This window comes from Gadus chalcogrammus, chromosome 17 (assembly GCF_026213295.1).
Source record: "Gadus chalcogrammus isolate NIFS_2021 chromosome 17, NIFS_Gcha_1.0, whole genome shotgun sequence".
Lineage (NCBI taxonomy): Eukaryota > Metazoa > Chordata > Actinopteri > Gadiformes > Gadidae > Gadus > Gadus chalcogrammus.
In genome coordinates, this window is record NC_079428.1 from 6,982,099 (window position 1) to 7,004,061 (window position 21,963).

General features: G+C 42.4%; 1 protein-coding gene across 1 annotated transcript in view; it reads right to left on the minus strand.

Moving 5' to 3' along the window:
- Positions 1 to 3,438: 3,438 nt before the first annotated feature.
- The window catches only part of LOC130370450 (fibroblast growth factor 11-like), a 68,920-nt gene continuing 50,395 nt past the window's right edge, over positions 3,439 to 21,963 (minus strand). The window contains exon 4 of the mRNA XM_056576204.1: positions 3,439 to 3,456. Coding sequence (XP_056432179.1) covers positions 3,439 to 3,456 — 18 coding nt within the window. The remainder of the gene's footprint in view (positions 3,457 to 21,963) is intronic.

The following is a 21,963-nucleotide window of genomic DNA, read 5'->3' on the forward strand; positions in this document are numbered from 1 at the left end:
AAACATGACACAATATACTGAATAATGCTGCACAAACTACACATAAGGCAGTAGCAGTAGTCATAAACTCACACCGTCTTCGAGTGCATCAATACATATACTGTTATATCGATATATAATATAAAGTGATATATCTATCAAGCTATATCTATACTTGAATATGTTTCAATATAAATAAACACATACGTATAAAATCTTGTTTTTTTCACCACGTGACATGTGTGGGGGTGGCATATTTCCCGTTGCGTTTCCTGTGCGTTCAAAAGGTCATTTAACTAAATTAGAAATGGCTATTTTTTCTATAAAGTTTCTATATTCAACTCTACTCCACTCTTGTTTTAGAGGACTTTTTTTTTGTTTAGTCTTTTTCTCTACTGAAGCGGTAATGATGGAGTCCCAGAGAGCAGTATCCCTTTACCCTCTGAGGCTCTGCTGTGTACACGTAGCCTCCTACACTGAGTGACCCAACCCCTCCAAAACGTCTCTCTCTGAGCCATATTTCAAGGCGATGGTCCCAGGGTCAATGCAGAAAACCCAGTGTATCAGAGAGACGAGGACACAGGGAGGGGAGCTACCGCAGGGCGAGATTCTGCTTGATGGCGGCATCAAAGGACTGTTGGCCGTGCACTGGTCTCCACCATCGCATTAACATTCATCCTCCGCTCGCATGATCGACAATGCGAAATTCAAATCTCTCTCTCTCTCTCTCTCTCTCTCTCTCGGATTCCTTTTGTTTTACTGTGTCTCTCTACCTCTCTCTATTCTCGCTGCGCTCTCCTCGTTTTATGTCACTCTCGCTCTCTCCGCGCCACAGAGCTTCACCCTGCGTGTGATGTGACCTTTGGAACAGCCCCACTTTGCATCCCTTCACAAGTAAAATACAAACCCAACACTTCCCGCTTGTTGTTTCCTTTGGTGTTGGGTCGGGGGAAGGCTCAAAAGCGTTCATCCCGATCATCGCTCACAGTCGGTCTCCGGTGAGGGAACATCCGGCCTTTTTTCACCGAGGGTGGGAGGGTGGGAGGGTGGGAGGGGGGGAGGGGGCGGCGGAGTAACAGGCACCCTGCGGTAAAGCAAACGCTCGGACCTCTCGCTCGGAAACATAAACACCGAGCGTCTCTCCTCAAAGACTTCCCTTTATCATCTGGGAACGCTGCCAAGGTCTCCTCCTCGGCTTAGCTGCTCCCCCACCCCCGCCCGCCCACCCCCCCACACACACACACACACCCGGTCCGCACCGTGGTGCTCTGTCAGGGAAGATGCATGGGAGTCAGTGCTCGGAGGTCAGGTCCGCTTCTGTATGGCTGCGCCGGGAACGAACCGAGCTCCTGTCTCTCATTGGTTTGTCACGAATACACTGTTTGCTCAACATCTGCCGGGAGGCTCCCGGCGTCGCATAAATAAAATCAATAGGTGGCTTCCTGTCACGTGATGACCCTTGACGCACAGGATTAACGTGGAGGCAGGGAGTTAAAACGGGGAACGCAAAACCATGGTGCTCTGTTTACGTCAACAGTTTGCAAACCAATGAATTATTGCACATTATTGCGGATTCACCCTCTATAGAGACTGTACTCTAACTCTAGAGCACTTATCTCATACTGCGTCATACACATGGGATCAGATGAAAGCCTAAAAAGGCCTGGAGGCATAATTTATTTGTGTGTGGATGAGTTCACAAATTTGGAACAACGGACTAATGGACAGCTAGTTATCGCCAGGGTGATTGAATGCTTATAGTTTTCAACAAAAAATGCTACCAAGTCGATCTACTTAGTGACTTGTGTTTAGCTTTATTAACCTTATTAACCTTGTATCATTAAACCATTCGACTTGAACTGACTTTCAAAAGGAAATGGTTCTGTTTGTGAGGTTTAACAATTGCTAAACTTATGAAGGTATAATAGTAGTTCTTTTTAAATATTTTTTAATGAATAAACTTGTGATTGTTGTTGTGTAAACAGAAAACAGTGGCAGATAATTGATGTTCACACCACGATATCGATTTGCTACAATTCGTGCAAATCGATATCGATTCGTGTTATTGCAGGTTAAAACATATTCTTGGTAGGTGCAACCCAAAGTAGGTCAACTAGCATACATGCTGAAAATCGACTCCTGTGCTGCAGGTCATCCATACTCAGAGGCTTGAAGAAACCCCTTGAATTTACATCATGGCCAAAGAAGATGGATAAGTAAACTGCACAATGTTTGCATAATGTAAATCAAGTGTACATTATTGTCTGTGGATTGTAAGCAAAAGTGATTCCTTTTTATTATCACAAGTGTAATGTGTTATTTGCTTGTCAACTTTAACAAAATGTTCAGCTTGTCAGAATCCTGCTCACAAGCAGAATGGGATGCAGTCGAATCCGGTGCTGGACCGAAAGATACACTGTACCATGGGGACAGTGTACCTGTACCATGGAGAAATGCAAGTGGCTAATGCCATCAAATGTCTAAAAGGTATTATGCAGCTAATGCAAAAGTTAAATCAGCAATAAGACATTCCCCATCTATTTCTCATTCATCTATGCTCTATTCTAGTTCCCACGCTGTCATTGCAGATCCCGCCCCCTGTTCTCTCAACCAATATGAAACACTTTCTGCATTCAAACAGGTGCACCAAACTCAGAATGTATGCATGTATATATAAATATATATATATATATATCTATACCTCTCGGCCTTGCTCATATCTGCTGTTTGTGACTTGTTGCAGCCCTCCTCCACCACCTCCTCCTCCGGCTTATCTCCATCCGCCTCCCTCAGGAGGACATGGGGCCCTCAAGGCAGGATCTCCAGCCATAGTCACCATACCACCAGCGTCTAGACACATTCAAGGGGAAACCATCTCCCTGCAGACTTCATGGATCCATCATCCCATGACATCATTTGATGGTGTCTAATCGCCAAATGTGTTGCTGTCATTAAATGTTCATTTTAAATACTAGTCTCTCCTGATTTAAAATGTTGTTATTTATTCTGGAGATATTTAAGGCTTTAGTTAAGTACTTTGTTCAACATATGCTTGCCATTTCTTCAGAATCCTGCAGCTCCTGCCTCATTGAAATACTCTTTTGCTAAACGTCAGTAGCAGAAACTAGAGGAATTGCTGGAAGACCGCTGAACCTGTGTTTTTTACTTGACTTGAACAAGGATTGTGATGTGTTGGACTGGACATGGACAATGATGCCTACTGACAAGCCCAGGTTAAGCTTCATATAGTGAATCCTGGCTACTGTAACTTTGTTGAAAGGAACAAAAACAGCCTATTGGGTGAACGGATTTTGCGAGAAAATATGAGAAAATATGAGAAAATATGCTTCCAGAAATGTTGCCCTGTTAATATTTTTAAATTCTAAGCTAGAACAAATGACTTGTGTTTATATTTATTGTTATAATTTATTTATTATTGTATGTCATTTTTCTGTTACTCTACTGGGACAACAGAGGCTGACAATATAGAACAAATTACACAAAAGTCATCACTCATGGAAAGTGTTTCACCTGGTTCTGTTACTGCTTGACCAGGATTGTGATCTAGCAAACAAATACCTCAAATCAGTCAACAATCCTGCAACCCTGCACCTGAACGCTTGCCTGAATGCCATTGGCTTCTTTCAAAAACTCCCACCTTTGATGAAGTAGATGCATTTCATTGTGCCAAACACGCAAAACCGTTGAACATGAAATGTTGAACCTGAAAGCCAAAACTTAGAGGGAAGGTTGCGTCTCAACCTCAGCAGCACTAAAATAAACTGCTCACATTTAAGTGCACACAAAGGGTTACAGGAGATCTATGGCTTACAAAGCTGAAAAACCTTCAACAACACAGAGAAGGAGGCCTGTTTTGGTGGGGGGTTTTATAGACTCTTGGCTGAATTTTGTCTCCAGTGTTTTAATCATATAAGCACATCAGGTTTGCTTCAACACATCTTTCATCCTCTCAATGTCATCCATTGTAAGGTCTGTCTGGCATACTGCATCACAATACAAATGATTTGGTAAAGAATAGATTATTTTTATTCCCTGGAAAATATTATTCTGCTAGAAATCACTACGAAAATACTTAATAATCTACATTTGTATCCATGTTGTAAAGTGGTCAAGGTTATTTTTGACAAAATAGAGGAAAACTTTGATCTGTTATATATCGGTCCGCACATGAAAAATGTTGATGTCATAATTACTAACAGATATAATAAGTATGACATGAAAAATATGGGAGAACAGGGGACAGAACACAGGGCTTGAGAGGATAATAAAGGACAAGAAGAAAAAATATAAAAACACAATTTGCTACACCTTGGCCACAATATCTGGATTTGTCTCCATACAACAATGTTTAAATCAGTTTATTTAATTATGGTTTTGGTTGTACTTTAGTAATCCCTCATCTCTGCCATTACCTACAATGAAACAATACTAGGGAAAAATATGAAATACAATGCACTTTTAAACATTATTGTAAATGTTTTGGGGTTTAATTAAAAAGAAGATCCCACATGATAGTGAATTGTTTTGATTTTAGGATTTCAGGTAATTCGTGTTAATGCTGAAAAAATTCTAGGGTGGTGACCCCAGATGACCCCCTTTATTCGGGCGCAATAGATAGATACTTTATTAATCCCAATCAATGATCAATACAGAATCAGACTAGCATATACCTGGACTACAACAGCCACAGATACTGGATATATTCTTTTTTTCGTCGGAGCAGAACCTTTTTTGTTTCAGAGCACCCTCTGAGCGCCTGCTTTCATCTTACCTTGACTTCGTCCTTTCGCCTCGCAGTATTGTTGACTCTAACATTGGTTCCCCTTTTGTAGATTCAAGGTTACAGGAGCCTAGTCTACACAATCTATATTCTTTAATGCGCTCGAGCGGCCTGAAAACACAAACAAGGAAAAGCTGACAGAAAAGCAATTTAACACATGACTTGGTTACATAGAAGGCCCATTAGAAGAGTGAAACAAAACCATTATACATGTAGGGTCGCTAAATGCTTTACTGTTGATTTATTGAAAATGTAACATATTTGCTAACAAGGAAGTGCCACTTACTCATCACCAGCGATTCGTATGGTAATTTACTACAGGGAAGCAAAAACATGAATACATTATACAAAAGTAACAAAGTATTGAAATAATCTCAAGAATAATGTTTTTTTCAATAATAATAATTGCTTGTATGCCTTTTTATGAAGTTTTCACAACACACCCTTTTTTTATTGTGTTTTGCATTCTCACCTTTTTGGTGAATTATTTTTAGAACGTAATACAACTATGGATTTTCTCTCGGTTTGACTAATTTGAGCAACCATACACAACATAATCCAACGCCCTTCATAACATTTGGGTTCCCCTAGTGTGGCATCAACTGCAAATGACCTATAGGCGTCCTCTGCATAATATTACAGAAAATCATACATTTTCATATTCACCCCTTTGGCGAAAAGCAGGTGTCAAAGCAGCAAAATAGGGATCTCTCTCTCTCTCTCTCTCTCTCTCTCTCTCTCTCTCTCAGTATGCATAACAGTGTCCAATAAAATATGTGCAAGAAAGTGAGATTCAGCTCTTAACCACCTGATGAACTACAAACGATTCACATTTGTTCTACTCCCTCGGACACAGAAGTCGATCTGGAGGAGTAGCTAGGCGCAGACCAAGCCGGAGTCGGCATACGAAGCCCTATCTGTATAGCAGTGAGAAGTTGGTCCCTGGTGTGGATTTACTCAATACAACAGCACAGTGCCCGGGTGTTCAGCTGCCACAATAGGTTGGCGTAACACAGGCCCAGACAGGTGGATGGATATCTCTCTCACACTCAATGTAGAAGAATAATATGATTGTGAATGTATTTTTTGCCCAGAACAGAGAAAAATAACACTATACAAAGGAATATAGTTTTGTTTTTTCATTTGCACATGCGCATGTGCCATCTTTTGTCCTTGTGTGTCCGTCTGTTCAGACAGACAAGGGTTATATCGAGGGGGTTATGTTGCAGGTCGAGTGGCCGTTCGCACCTTTGTGACATTGGTTTGTCATGTATTTGACCACACATGCCTGCACACTGTCACTACCCCGCGGCACTGCAGAGAGATGCTCAACACTTTCATTGAGTTAAACCCCACTCAGAGCCCCTCGGTCCCTGATGTGTGTCTTGCTGATGTTCCAGGCAATAGAGAGAGAGAGAGAGAGAGAGAGAGAGAGAGAGAGAGAGAGAGAGAGAGAGAGAGAGAGAGAGAGAGAGAGAGTGCGTGCGTGTGCGTGCGTGCGTGCGTGCGTGCGTGCGTGCGTGCGTGCGTGGTGCGTGCGTGCGTGCGTGCGTGCGTGTGTTTGTATGTGCATCTCTGTTCATGGATGAACAACTTGATCCTATACACACAAAAGAGTGATCCTTTTTATAATGGTGACACTGTAAAATATACCACAACTTATTAACCCTATACTCTCTTCCTTATTAGCTGACCGGATCACTGTTTAACAAGTCAAGACTGCAACAGGTTCCCCTCCTTGATGTTGCCATTGAGGATAGCCGCTGGACATGCCCTCACATCATCCATCACTTCTCTCATCCATCCCTTCATCCCTACCAGGCCTCTGAGGTCCATTAATGAACAGTGACTAGCACTATCACTTCCACTGGCTGGATCTTATTCACAGTCCAGTAGAGGTGGTAGCTCCACAGTGGAACGAGCAGGACTCTCCCCCTGACCCTCTGCAGAGTCCCTCCTTATCTTCACAGGACACATCAGAGAACCTGTCCCTCTGTTCTGAGAGCGTCTCCTCCCTGGGTGTTCATCCTGTGTGCGCCTTGAGGCCATAGTACTTGTGTTTGATAAGGACAGTATGCGTTTCTTTGATGCTCCAATGGTAGCACTCTACATTAAGGGTACATTCATTAACCATTAGTAAACATGAGTTAATGCAGTAAAAAGCAAGAATTAACAGTTATTTAACAGTTAATAATAATGCATGAATAGTGTTTCTTATAAATGGTATTAATGTATACATTATTGACAGTGTTAGGGCTAACCGTAATCCACTATTCCACCAATCCTAACGTCAATAACGCTATATCATAATGATTATAACCGCATTTAATTAAATATTATCATAATTACAATAAATGTTATCTTATTTTAAAGTGTTGCCACTCTAATATAATGATAATACAAACAAAATTAACCAGCCTGGGTCTAGTCACCCTGTAAACCTATCCCATCGATTATTTTTCATTAGAATCTTCTATAACTGAAATAATAATTGTTGCCTCAACATTGATTTTGTGTAAACACTGATTTCGCTCAGCCTCACTTGTAAGTTCCTTTTGGATAAGAGCGTCTGCTAGTTGACCTCATGTGAATGGAACGTGAAGCACCTAACACGGCTATTGATGAGATGTTCACTTGCGTCAAAATACAGCCGTCACACGGTCATAATGTATTGTGTGACACAGCGCAGCATTTCACGAATGCTGGTGAAAGGCACACAAACTGGAGAGCTCTGGAAAGTTACACGCCCCCACGCCTTAAAATAACTTCCAACATTAATAGTCAGAGGTCCTTGGGAGATTTTAAGTTTTTAACCTTTTAGTGGAACTAAATGAGAGAACTGAACTGAACTGAATGAGGGTGCATGCACTGAGTGACAAGACACACACAAACAAGCAAGGATAAACCCACACGACACCCAATGCTATTATAAGATTGGAAAAAAAAAATCAGGACAGACAATGTTTCATTGCAACAGAGCTGTGAGACATTTGTGGACTCACAAATGTCCCCAAATGAGGTGATTATGCAGAAACACTGAGGCGTGACCAGCTTGCTTCTTCCAACATCAACGACCAGACATGCTGGGCTTCATTACCTCCCCAGAGGAGAGTGTTAAAATGCAATTCGTATAGGGCACAAGGTGGAGGAGACGTGTCAACGAAATCCTTCATCCGCCGAAAAAGAAATACCTATATCGAACAGAAGGAATCACAACAATTTCTTCAGTACAGTGGAGGAGCATAACCTAATAGACAGGCAGTGGCAGGGTTCGAAAATATTACATTCTCAGACACATTCACAACCATAATCGGATTCATAGGCAGGGTCACATCAGAGAAAATCACTTTAAATGAAATAATCTATGACACACACACACATGCACAAACACACACACACACACACACACACGCACGCACGCACGCACGCATGCACACACACACACACACACACACACCACACACACACACACACACACACCCACACCAACACACACACACACACCACACACACACACACACACACACACACACACACACACAGGCAGACATAACAAAAAATGTCAACAAACAAACAATCTTCCCCAAAACATAAATAATTACAATTCCATCAATGGTATTTGAATGGTGTTAATGCAGCCTCAATGAAATTGCAAATAAGATTCCCAGAGAGTCTTGCTGCAAAGGGCACTTCATTATTTCTGTCTTGCTTGACAAGTGTTTATTGTTGCTCCCAGCCCAGTGAAGGTTACCTGCGGTATTGCCTTCAATACTGGGTACGGCGGCGACATCCCAAATTTAGAGGCAATCAATCAGGCTTTGTCTTTCCACACAAAGCCTGTCTTGGGGTTTATGGAAATCTAACAATGATGCTGTCTGTCTTTTCAAAGATGTGCCCCTCCCGCCACCCTCTTTCCTCAACAGATAAAGGGACTTTTTTCATTTCTGATTTATATGTATGTAAAAAAAAACACACATACACACACGCACATACAAACAAAAGGCAAAATGCGACACAGCCGCGGGCCTCTGGTGTAAATACGACCAGGTGTGTCTGGTTATTGATTTCCTCAGATCCCAGCAGGTTCAGCTGGTCGACATCAACGATGTGGCTAGGCTGCTGAATAACAGCGCACTCACTTGACCTTTTACATGCAACCTCACCTGACTTTCATGCCTCAAATAATTCAATTTATTTTACTTGTCTCACCCCCTCACACCGAGTAGGCAACGAGCCCACGTCATACAGGAGTTCGCTCTCAAGAAATCTGTACACAATTGAACGCATACTTTTCCGACGTAAGGTCAAATGTGTTAAAAAAAAGAAAAAAAAAAAGGGAGAAATGTTTTGCTATGGCCTTGACAGGGCTCAGCACTGTGGAGACAATGTTATGCATCCATACATTTAACTTGGAACCCTTCTTATAAGGATGATTCATCCAATTCAGCTAGAGACAAAAATGTCATGGACATGTGGCACAATATATACTTGAAAATACCTCCATCTTTATCGAGAATCTGTTTGCATAGCTGAGAATGGGCAATATTGCTGAACATGAGGATGGCGTATTATTTTCCAATCCGATTGGACTGGATTTAATCCAAGTTCATATCCCCATGATTAATCTGTGCTTATTTTCAGAAAAAATAGTCCAAAACTCAACAGTGTGGAGAAAGCTTACCCTGTTTGAAGATAAACCAATACGTGTATAGTTTGACATTTTCCTAAATGTGTATATTGCATTATCTATCCATTATTTATTTATATAGTGTCAAACATGTATTTGGGAGTCATGGTTTCTGAATATGATTCATCATTGTAACTGATATATTCTGAATTGGTAACTTCATAGCCACACTTTCTTTTCACAATTAATTGTGACTATCAGGTTCATGCAAGATATCCCAATAGAGGTAGCACAATATCTGACACAGTATTTTTTTAATCAAAATGGAAATGAGAACGGTTGGTTTGAGAAAGGCCAAAAGTAAAAAAATTGTCGATGGTATTGTAACCAAGGAATAAATTGTTTCTCAGAAACACTTTCAACATGCTCTGACGGAGATGAAAGAAAGATGTTTACATTTCTTCACTTGTAAACTATGCCCTTTTTGCCTTTGTGTCTCAAAACCCAATTATCTATGTCAGGAGGCAAGTCTGTGGACATCTTTGGTTAGTTCAATCCAATTAATAGTGTGAGATTTTTTTATGCGGCAGAAGAAAAGGAAACATAATTTTAGCTCCACGGATGACCTTGACACAGCGGTGCCGGACATGCTAGAGAAGCGGTCAAACTCATTTGAAGTGTATCTGATTGACTGGCCCCTCGTCACTAGTGAATAAAAGTTATCTCCCCAAGTATGTTTCATGAATATATAAAAAATATCTAAATTACAGCGGACCTTAATGTTTTGAAAAATTTGTCTGCAACACAAATGTAATCAATAAATGATTGATAGCATAACAAAACCTTTCCATTAATAGTATTACTACAATGAAATAGCTTACTTACTGTATTTCTTTTTCGTATTTTAAGTTTGTTAAAATTCTTGTAAGGTAGTGTCCAGATGAGAAGCAAAGGCCAAATCTTTAACTCACTACAAATGTATTACCAGAAGCACTGTGTTCAATTATTTTCTGCAAAGGGTGTTTCTGGTCGGGTTTCTTTTTAATTAGCCTCACAAGGGTGAGCAATGCTTTAATTTCAGAAGTTTTCACAACCTCAATTTTTTTTTTATGTTGTACACAACATTACTTTCTTGAAAAGGATAGAAATCCCATTGCTTTGCAAGGGCTTACAACCCTGCATTAGCAATAGAGGTAATTACGCTCGTTAAGTCTCCACCGGTTGATACCTAGACTTCGTATATTTTTCCTGTTTGGAGACCACGCTTTTAGCTCCATTTATTTCTGCCAGGAAATCTGTAATTTACAGAGAATGTACTAGAATCATTTCCATCTCCCTGTATGACTCTCCGCCAGTGCCGTATGCCCTTTACACTGCATCAATTAGTGAGTACATTTTATGGGCCATTTACACTTGGCTCAAGCTCTTTAAATTATCAATGGAGCCACTAACAGGGTTGGCCCTCCAGTATAAGCTTGGCTGTCAGAGTTAGCCCACCTGCCCTTTCAAGAAAATATGCCCTGGAGTCTCCGTATCATGCGAGAGAGTGATCAATGTAATTCAATTTTTGCCTGGAATTCATAACCAGGAACAGATGACCTCCTGTTAAAATAAACGCACTTAGTTAGTTGTTGAAAGAAGCTTAAAAATAAATGAAAAAAAGGAAAGAATGAGGAGGAGTGCTATTTGTGCAATGAAAAGATGAGAATAATCAGGCCCATCCTTGAATGAGAAGAGGAGACAAGGGGCCATTTGTTTCTCCAGCACGGGCCCTTCAGCGGAAATGATATCGGAAGCTCGGAGCGAAGATATATAAAATCCACCAGCTCTTCTGGATGAGGGGGGCACGCTCCTTTGCTGATGAGGACACAAAATGTGAAAAGGCTTTGAAATTAAACTTCCATTGGAAGGCAAAGTGATGGACGTTCTGCAAGCAGTATTATACCCATGCCCATGATGCTAACCGACAGTAATTAATCAAAGTTTAACTTTTTATTCTAATTTGACCCAACTTTCGATTTGGCAGAAATGAGAAGTCAGACAATGGGATTTGACAGTTTCACATTACGGCAGAGACAATTATAAGTGTGTCAAGAGGGCTGTATTATCACCACTAACAATACTGTGTCATCCTTGGGAGGGGGGAGGTCATCGGGAGAAAAGCTCTCCAGTCAGAGAGGTGTGGGCTGGGAAGATAGCGACACCCATCATATGCCAATAGTTCCAATAGGATTGGTTCATTGTCCTTATAACACTGTAGGCAGACATTGGTAGGTTTGTTTAGCCACTTATGTGAGCGACTAATGAAATAAATGTTTAGCCACTTAAACGACTAATGAAATACAATGTGATGTTGAAATGTTACTGTATTTGAAATAGATAATACACTTGGATAATAATAGTATACATATTAATAAACTGCATTGTAGGCATTTATACGTCAAACACGAAAACTGACAAGGGGTTAACTATTATAATGTAGATAACTATATATTAAAAAATAATGGTTAAATGGCTTGTTAGACACAGTTTAATAAAAGTTCAACAGGTTTCTGTTAATCACTTTCACAGAATATTGTAAAACTTGAAAGCAGAGTAATTTTTAGCTAAATATATTTTTCAAAAGCTTAGTCAAACCATTCTATGCAACCAAATGGCAGTAAGGAATACAATACAATGGAGCACAAGGTGCTGTTTGCTTTAATGAAAATCGACAGACTTCAGAGGCAGAAGCACTTTAGTCAATGAATATACTGAAGAATGGACTCTAAGAGTAAAGGCCATTAACCTCTTTATACTGAACTGTTGAGGCATTTTAAAAGTCATTTTTAATCACAAATCACAAGATCATTTAAGATTCCAATGCAATAGAGTTCAAGCTGAGTGTCACAGAAAAAGAAGAAATAGCGGTGCGCAATTAGTCTGTTTAAATGCTAACTTTAACAGAAAATCTGGAATTTTATAAACCCAAGCAGAACAGCGAATTGCAGCCACTGCATTATTTATAACCAGTCCGTCAGTCATGTCGAGTCACATAATTACATTCAGAATTGTGAAATACTGGGGATTTGCAATTCAGGTTACTGTGTGTTATTCTTTGCTTTTCAAAGGCTTTCAAAGTGTTGGCACGAGTGCCAAGTCATTAACCTAACCTGATGCTCTTGAGTAAGAAACATTGACATCCATTTCAAGTCTTGGACATGAAAATTGATGCTGATTGATCCTAAATGTCTGACGTGGAAAAAGCGCAGGTGGAATATGTATCCTCTAAAACAGGGGTCCCCAACCTTTTCAGCACCAAGGACCGGTTTGATTCTCCAAAAAATTTCACAGACCGGCGAGGCGGGCCGGGGGGGGGGGGTGGGGTTGGGTTATGTTGCGCAGAGGTTGCCAATTTGTTGATATTTTCATATAGTGTTGTGCATGCATTCATTTAAAATAACTAGTTCCAGTTATTTATGAACAGTGAAGGTAACAAACTCTTAAAAAATAATGTGAACTTGAACAAGTGAAAAATGAACAACTATAAACATAAATATATTGAACTAAACTTGAAGTAACATATCTATCAAGTGTAAACATGCACAACACAAAAGTAAGGGAACTTAACACGCGTTTGTGAGGCCACAGAATAGGCTACAATTCATTTTAATCAGTGGGAGCCCTGTGCTTGTTTCCCTGCAACAAGAAGGTTCCATCTGGGGGTGGTGGAAGACAGTGACACCCTTAGCGTGTTTGAAATGTCCAATCGATTGCGCAATTTTGTTTTAGTTGCAGTCAATGCCGAAAACCCGGCCTCGCATAGGTACGTGGTGGGAAATGGAAGCAACGTTTTCAGCGCTTTTAAGGATATCTCGGGATACTCCGCTTTGGTTTTGATCCAAAAACCCGCCAGAGAGGTTTGCTCAAACACACTTTTAAGACCCATCATTAGCTATTTTGATCATTTGATCTTCCTCCTGCAATGACAAGTGATTCGGGACATTGACAAATGAGTTGCGGATCCACTCATTCGTTCGCCGTGGATCTTTGGAGGATGGGAAGTAACGTTCAAATTCATTTGAAAGCGCAACAAGGTGATCGCGCACCAGCTGCGAGAGAATGGGCCCTGCCTCAGTCTCTCCAAAAATCCCCACTAATGTTTGGAACATATCGAATACTCCCCTGTCCACTCGTCGTCCCCACAAATCAAGCTTGGCTTTAAATGCAGCAACTTTATCTGCCAGTTTAAAAACAGCCGTCATTCTCAGTAATGTCAGTTTGAGCTGAGCTCATAGTGTGACACTACTGTTGAACTCAACAAGTGAAGTGAGCTTAGGCTGCGCGCGCAGCCGCTGATGCCAATACGTGTTGAGGACGGGACAGACAGACAGTTATGCTTAAGAAAAGTAGTTAAAACCTTACCAAAAATGCAAACATGTTAGATGCAATCTAACAACTGCATATAGACTCATGGCATGTAAAAGAGAGACAGTATTGCGAAGTAAATTGAGTTTATTAAGTGTGCATGCATTTTGCATGATTCTTTTTTTTTTTTTTTTATTCATGTCGTAGCCTACTAACCTACGGCCCGGTTAGGAATGTCCCGCGGCCCGGTACCGGTCCGCGGCCCGGTGGTTGGGGACCGCTGTTCTAAAATGCTTAAGACCAACCGCTGTGGGCAGTTAGAGCCAAGCTGTAGACATCGTACTGTAGTGTTCAACATGGAACCATTCAGTGGGCCTCCCGGCAGACACTGATGCTCATGTGAGTCATGACAGTTTGGAAGGAACTGCCGACGGTCCGGACCAGTGTTGGCCATGGCTTATGGATTCTGAGATCCTTAGACCTAGCCCCTAGGCTCCAGTGGAGCTATCGAGCGTGTCATCTAATGAGCGGTCCTTCAATGTCTATCATGCGGCTGGGAAGGCTGCCAAAATAATCCTGTGAAGGGATTCCACAGACACAGGACGCAGTTTGTCAGATTGCTCTGTCCAAACAAACTCGCAGGGCTTCAATTCTGATGAGGCAAACAATCTCGTCAACTCGCCACTTACTTTCACTCATAAAAGTTGACATCACTCTTTGTGTATTGATAGGTTTCGACATACAAGTGCACGGTTTGTTTGGCAGTGCAGCCCTGTGGTAAGGGTGGGAAAGCGAAAGCAAGGAGGCAGTTCCCGATATCTGGATCTACTGTTCTTTGAATTTCTTCTGCAACAATGTGATGGCCAGGGCAGAGGCCAGTAAAGGTCAGTCCATAGGTTTGGTCAACCTAGGTTTGATCTCATTACACCTTAGGGTTGGGGGACCACAAAATAGTATTTTCTGGAGGGGACGTCAATAATATCACCAAAGTATATTAAATGATCTGCTGTAACGGACGCACAGCCATTAATAGTAGCTTAAAATATATATTGAGGAACCCCTTTTAGGCCCTCCCTATACATATTGACCTCTTTTACAGAGCCACACCTCCACAGGGGTGGCACCATTCATTATCTGAAAGTAGGAGCAGTGGTACAACATGCTAATCATGTATGCAATGGTTCAGACCACTGAGCAAAGAACATAAGGGGGACACTAACTAACTAACCGTGTGTGAATTATTTCAAAAGTGGAGGCGTTTTCTATCAAATATATATTTTAAATTACATAATTGCTTTCGATAATTCTACTTGGGGGGACAAATTCATGTTTTTCAGAAGTCTTAGGGGCCTCGTCCCCCCGGGATCTGCGCCCGTGGATATGGTGGGACTTCAGCGGGAGAGTGTTAGCACTGACGGGCTCCATGGGCGGAAGTCCAGCCTGCAGTGAAGGTGATTGATTGACAACTAAAGGAGGGTCCTTGGTTTTGTGGGTGCATTATTGACTATTCATCTATCGGGCTGAGTTCGCGGACAAAGCTCTTGGTTTATGGTCAATATATGTCCCCTCTCAAGTTTGTGGTCACGAGTCGGTGGTCGTGATGGACAGAATGAGAATTACAGGCAACAAATCCGAGCTTTGCATCAACCGTTCTCCCTGGATCAGGAGGAGCCAGATAAAGTAGTCTGATGCCCACACTACTCTGATGACTACTCTGCTTTGATGCTCCGACCTGGTGGTGTTTACGTATGGGAGGAGGCCCTTTTAAAATATGTTATCCCGCAGAAAAACAAACATTAAGGGGCAGATGATGTATTTGGGCTTTGATGATGCATCATGAATGCGATTAATATTAATTATCTATCAGATAAAGAATAATTACATGAAATATCAATTATATCAAAACATCAAAATACATTTTGAAAAAACATCAACATTTATTTCTTATCGCTTTTCTTATTTAAACATACAACGTTCCATTTGGAAAATCGATTCATATCGAGAGCAGTTGCAATTGGTTTCCCCAGTTAAAAAGATAAAAGGCATTCTAGATACCCTCATTTTTTGTGTTCTTTTAATCAAATATAAAATAACAAATATGTGTTGCAGGTTACAACAGAGATATGTGATCTTAAAACAGGATATATCGTTCCGCAATTCATTGGACGACAGGACGACAAATCATAAAACAAAACTCAAATGGATTAAGTATGCAGACAAGGACGTTAAAAAAGCACCCAGGACTCTAACACGCAGAATTGGACAGCCATTGCCTTGTGACCTATGATGCTCAGTCGAAAGGCATTCATCCTCCACACATTGGATGTTCACGGCTCGCTGGTCCCCCAGACTGTGGAGAAGGAGTGATCGATATGTCCCCCCTCTTTTCATGCCTCACTTCACAACTGTCTGCTCCTGCAGCCTAGGGATAACTTGACATGCCTGGATGACGCAACAAACAAAGTTGAAGCGGCAGAGATGAGTTTGAAAAGATAAATTATTTAGTTTTCATTTCTTTTTTTTCTTCTCTTTTTGCCTTTTTTCCACCGATCGTAAAACTCCACTTGGTAGAGGGTGAATTATTTTAGGTTTTAATCAATACCTCAGAACTTTTAATTTTTCATTTTTTACAAACCCCTTCCTCTCTCTATGTGTATTCCCTCTCAGATGTATTCACATGTAATGCCATGAATAAATAATACCTTCTCTCTGAGTTCCTCAGGCTCATCCCTCCGACACTCTGTCCCCATAACCCCGGTGAAAAGATGTCATCTTAGATTTGTGCCACCTGGCCGGGGGGACGCGGTGGGAGAACTTTCCACTGTGGGCCCTCCAGCCAAGGTCTTGATTCCTTCTGACATCAAGCAGGGACTAACCCGACTGCTACAGTCATTCGTTATGCATGATGTGATGAGATGATTTCTGGGGATTACGACGAAACCAATAATACTTACAGTCTTTGGCCTGGCCATTAACCAGGAAACATTTTTATTTCACAGTTCTATACTTGAAGATCATTGCAATGGTCGATTCTAGACATAGGAAGCGTTTGCCACACCAGATATTGTGGGGTTGCCTACGGCTCAGGTGGAATGAGAGAACTGGAGAAATCTGCATTAAATGCCATACTCAGAGTTGTTTTACTTGATGTTTGGCCAGAACCTTTTTCCGTGAGAATGCGCCCATATTTGGAGATCAAATCCTATCAAACAAAGAAAAGAAGAGGAAGAAACATTCATTCCTGTACTACATGATGTGTTTTATAGACCCCCGAATGTCATGTGGAAGCACATTGGAGCAAAGAGTTTGACTGTGCCTCTGTTCTTCAATACATGATTTTATTTGACTCTGAGATTGCAGCTTCTCGTTAGAATGCAGCGAGTTCTTCACCAAAAAACGCAATGTTGCATACTTATTATCCAATTTGAATGGGCTTGATTGGAGGTTTTATTGTCCTTCATTTATGTTGTTTTAACAAAAAAGTTTATCATTGTTCCTCCAAATGCTTCAGCGTAAGCGCAACAGAGAGGTTTGTTTGTGTGTGTGTGTGTGTGTGTGTGGTGTGTGGGTGTGTGTGTGTGTGTGTGTGTGTGGTGTGGTGTGTGTGTGTGTGTGTGTGTGTGTGTGTGTGTGGTGTGTGGTGGTGTGTGTGTGTGTGTGTGTCTCTGTGTGTGTGTGTGTGTGTGTGGTGTGTGTGTGTGTGTGTGTGTGTGTGTGTGTGTGTGTGTGTGTGGTGTGTGTGTGTGTGTGTGTATGTGTGTGCATGCATGTATGCTGTTTGAAATTATGGTGAGCAAGGTGCTACGGAAAGAGCGGCCATTCCTTGGTATCTGCATAAGTGTGGCTGTGTGTGTGTGTGTGTGTGTGTGTGTGTGTGTGTGTGTGTGTGTGTGTGTGTGTGTGTGTGTGGTGTGTGTGTGTGTGTGTGTGTGTGTGTGTGGGGGGAGGAGAGAGCTATAGGCTGCAGTTGATCATGCATTTCATAACCATTAGATGAGGTGCCCTCTCACTGGAGAGCTGTGCTTGTTTACGTCCTGGCGCTGTCCTGGACAGCTGTTAATAAATGAAGAGAAAGTAACGTCCTGGGAATGGGGGGGTGGAGGCCGGGGTTGGTACACCCCCCCCCCCTCTCTGCTGACTACCAGGTACATTTAGTTTCATTTCCCATGCATTTTTCTTTTACTTTCACGCTTTTATTTTTTACTTTATATGTTTCATTCAGCGATTCATCATGTGACAACTTCCTCTTGAATTTATTTCTGTCATAGTAATAGAGTTTTCTCTGATTAATCTTTCAACCAATTTCGTATTTTTTTCCCTCTTCTTCCTCCACAGCCCCCTCAACCCCACCACCACCACCCCAGCCCCACCCCCTACTTATTTAATTTGAGAAACGATCTGTAAGAAATGCTCAAGATAATAAATGTTTCCTCCGTCGGGACACGCTTTGCCTCAGCCCACATCCATCTTGAGGGAAAACAGTAACCCCTCCTGTACCGGCTGATTTGGTTACGCGTGTGTGTGCATACGGGCAATCAAATAACAGCAGAGTAATGCTGACCTTGTCTGGGGATTCAACGGATACATAGTTCATGTTACACATTCAGACAATTACGGGGCGTGGTGTCTCCGTGCACCTCCATACAAATTCATTTTATAACCCCTCCACCACCACCACCACCACCACCACCATCACCACCACCAGCTCCTTTCTCGAATACGACCCTTTCAGGAAATATGAATACCACAATAAAATGCATAGGTGATGACGAACAATTGGCATTTCCTTCAGTGTGCATGATGGACATTAAACAACGTGGTATGAACACGAGCCAGGAATACATCCAGCGCTTGCATCGGGATGCTAATGGGATGTGCTTCTAATTACAGAAGGGAATGCAGAGGCAGAAGAGGGTGCACGGTGAGGGAAACAGGAAGAGCTACTCGCTTCCCGTTCTGTTCCCACTCAAACAATACACTTAGGCTTGCGTAACCGTAATCCTTATTGTGTACAATTAATGAGTTTCTCTCATATTGAGAAACATGCAAAATGCAGATTTCTGGTTTTAGAGGCTGCAATAATGAAGTAGGCTAAGGGATATGAAACCCTAATTATGCTGCATTATTGCCATGCGGCTCTAGCAGCCGTAGACTTGGTGAGCGAGCGTCTAAAGAAAAGGGAGTCTCGTTGTTATTCTATGCTAAGTGTAATCAAAGGCAAAGGCAAGTGAAGATATTTGTCCAATATGAGTGAAAACAAATTGCCTGGTTGTTTTTATTTTAGGATATGAGCTGACGTCGATTATGGTCGATGTTGGTTATCCCCGATTAATAAACAGCTAGTAAAACAACACTGCACATTTCTGATGCTATGCAATTTGCCAGGCTAAATTTGCATTGCAAACACGCGCTATGGTTTGTGTTAATACATTTTCAAGAAGTTGAGGAATGGGAACGGGACAGGGGAGGGCATTGAGCTCCAAGGTGAATATTGGTCATGAAAACTGTTGATTCTTGCAAAACAACAAATCAACACATTGGGCTTGCAACTATTTTACTTCTTCTGCACAGTCCTTGAAAATCAATGCTGATCAAATAATAAAGAGGCACCTACCGTATGTCGAAAGATGTCTTACCACTTAACCCACTTACGTATGTGCACAAATATGCACATGCACACACATACATCCATGCAAACACAGATGCAAATGCCTGACAGCAGTTGTCGGAAAACCCTTTGAGTTGTTTATTTTAATCTGCTTCAGTTTTACAGCGAGCAGAGCCTATTCGAAGCAGCACAATTATCTCCCAACAGTGTTTTCCCTTCCCTTAACACGGTATACTGCACGCACGCATGCACACACCACACATACACCACCCACAGACACACACACACACACCACACACCAAACACATACACACACACACACACACACACACTGACAGACACATCAGCCACACTCACACACATCAGACATGGCGCATCCAAAGACCACCGCACGCATTGTGTCGGGCTGCTGGCTGTGTCATAATGAAGCAGACGAGGCGAGCATAGAAGCTCTGCCAGAGCGGGGCCCGCGTGCGGCTGCTCCGTGGACAATGGGGGCCTTTTCAAAGCCCCAGTCAGATTCATGCACAGGTAAAAGCCTCTTCAGATCTAGTCACAATCACGGGGGGAGGGCGAGGGCCACCTCCATCCCCATTTCCACACTTTCAACCTCAATGTCATCTGCTGATAAATGATATCCCCGGAGGGCTGGAGGGATTTGTTAATGCCGCGTTTCTGCCTTTTTTTTGTGTTGCCAACAATGTGTTTTTGATGAATAGACTGGCAAAAAAAATTGCATAAAATGCATGTCCTTTTATTCATTGGCATGCCTCTGTGAGTCCCTAGTGTATAATAATATGAATATTGATAAATAAATTCAATACCTTACCCTTACAAAAGCTACTCCAAACGGATTGGTGTGTGAAACAGGTGTCGTCAAGCTTAATAATGAACCTGTGTTTGTTGTCAGGGGTTTGCATCTCAAAGCACTACTCGTTAAGTCAATGGGGTTTTATGGATCAAATCGAACAAACTAATGGACCAAGGACCGTTAAGACTACGTCCATCTATTTGATACAGGCTCAGAGCATTATCATGCTGTTGCCCTGGTGACACCAAACCTCTGAAGAGAGGGAGAGAGAGAGAGAGAGAGAGAGAGAGAGAGAGAGAGAGAGAGAGAGAGAGAGAGAGAGGAGAGAGAGGGAGAGGGGGGGAGGAGAGAGGGTGGGGTTGGTAATGGTCCACTCTGGTGGTCCGGGGAATTTTGGATGGCTGCCAGAACACGACACCTACATTTCTTTTACGTTTATTCATTTGTTTATTTTATTTTGCAACTTGTTGCCCGGCGACATGTTGGAAGGCTGAGATAATTGGACACTACCTTTTAATTGTTTTCCGTTATTCAAGTTGCCTTCCAAGAATTCTCTCAGCTTGCTAGTCCTCCCTCTCTCTCTCTCTCTCTCGCTCTCTCTTCTCTCTCTCCCCTCTCGCTCGCTCTCTCTCTCTCTCTCTCCCTCTCTCTCTCTCCTCTCTCTCTCTCTCTCTCTCTCTCTCTCTACAAAGCCTGGAGCCGCAGCACATGATTGCAGGGGCAGTCCCTCCAGCTGGGGGTGAGGTAAGCGGGAGCCACAGAGCCTGAGGGTCTACGGCTCACTTGAAAGCACACCCAGTTTTCGGTTTTCTCTTTCTATTCTCTCTCTCTCTTTCTATTCTCTCGCCTCTTTCTATATCTCTCTCTCCTCTCTCTCTCTCTTCTCTCTCTCTCTCTCTCTCTCTCGCTCTCTCTCTCTCTCTCTCTCCCTAACCTCTTGGTCGCAGCTGCCGCATTCAAAAGGGCAGAAAGCCTTTCCGGAAGACAGGGGACCCATACGGGATCAAAGCTCCTCAAAAGCGCTTGCTAATTAATAGTGGTCCCCCCCCCCCCCCCTCCCCAGACCTCACCCGCTCCCCTCCATCAACGGCTCCCCTTAATGGGATGTGTGCCCACAACTACTGCTACTGTCTACCGTCGTCTCATTGGGCTGCGTTGAAGCCCTGCTGGAGAACTACTGACAACAAGAGGAGATGAGGGGGGCTGGGTGCTAAGAGGGGGAGGGGGGGGGGGGGGGGGGGAATATCACAGCCAAAGGAAGTTACAAAATAGAGAGGGGAATAGAGAACAGCTAGAGAGAGCGGGAGATAGACAAAAGGGAAATGACAAGATGTGAGCGCTCCTTGTGTACAGAAAAAAAAAGGCAATGTTATGTGTAGGTGGTTTGGTCCCAAAATGGATATTATGCGTAGGGGGTTGTGCAAAGCTTAACAAGTACCAATGTTGCTTGCTTTGGTTTTTTTTTTGCTTGTTTTCTTCGTCTTTCGGAAACAATCACACAAGGCGACAGCGACCTGCCCCAAAAGGTTTTTGCGGTGCAACAAACAAAACAGACAAGCAGGACACGGAAAAGGGTTTTATCAAAGAGTCTGCCGGACGGACCCTCGCGCTGCATGTGGACCCCATGCTGCGCTGTCCGCCCCCTCCATGGAACAGGTATTATGCGCTTCCAATCTGCTCCTGATTCCGTCCAACAACCGCCAAGTAGGCTACGAGAAGAGTTCACCAATAATCTAGGGCCTCTTGCATAGACACATTAGCCAAATACTACAGCATAAAGGAAGAATACA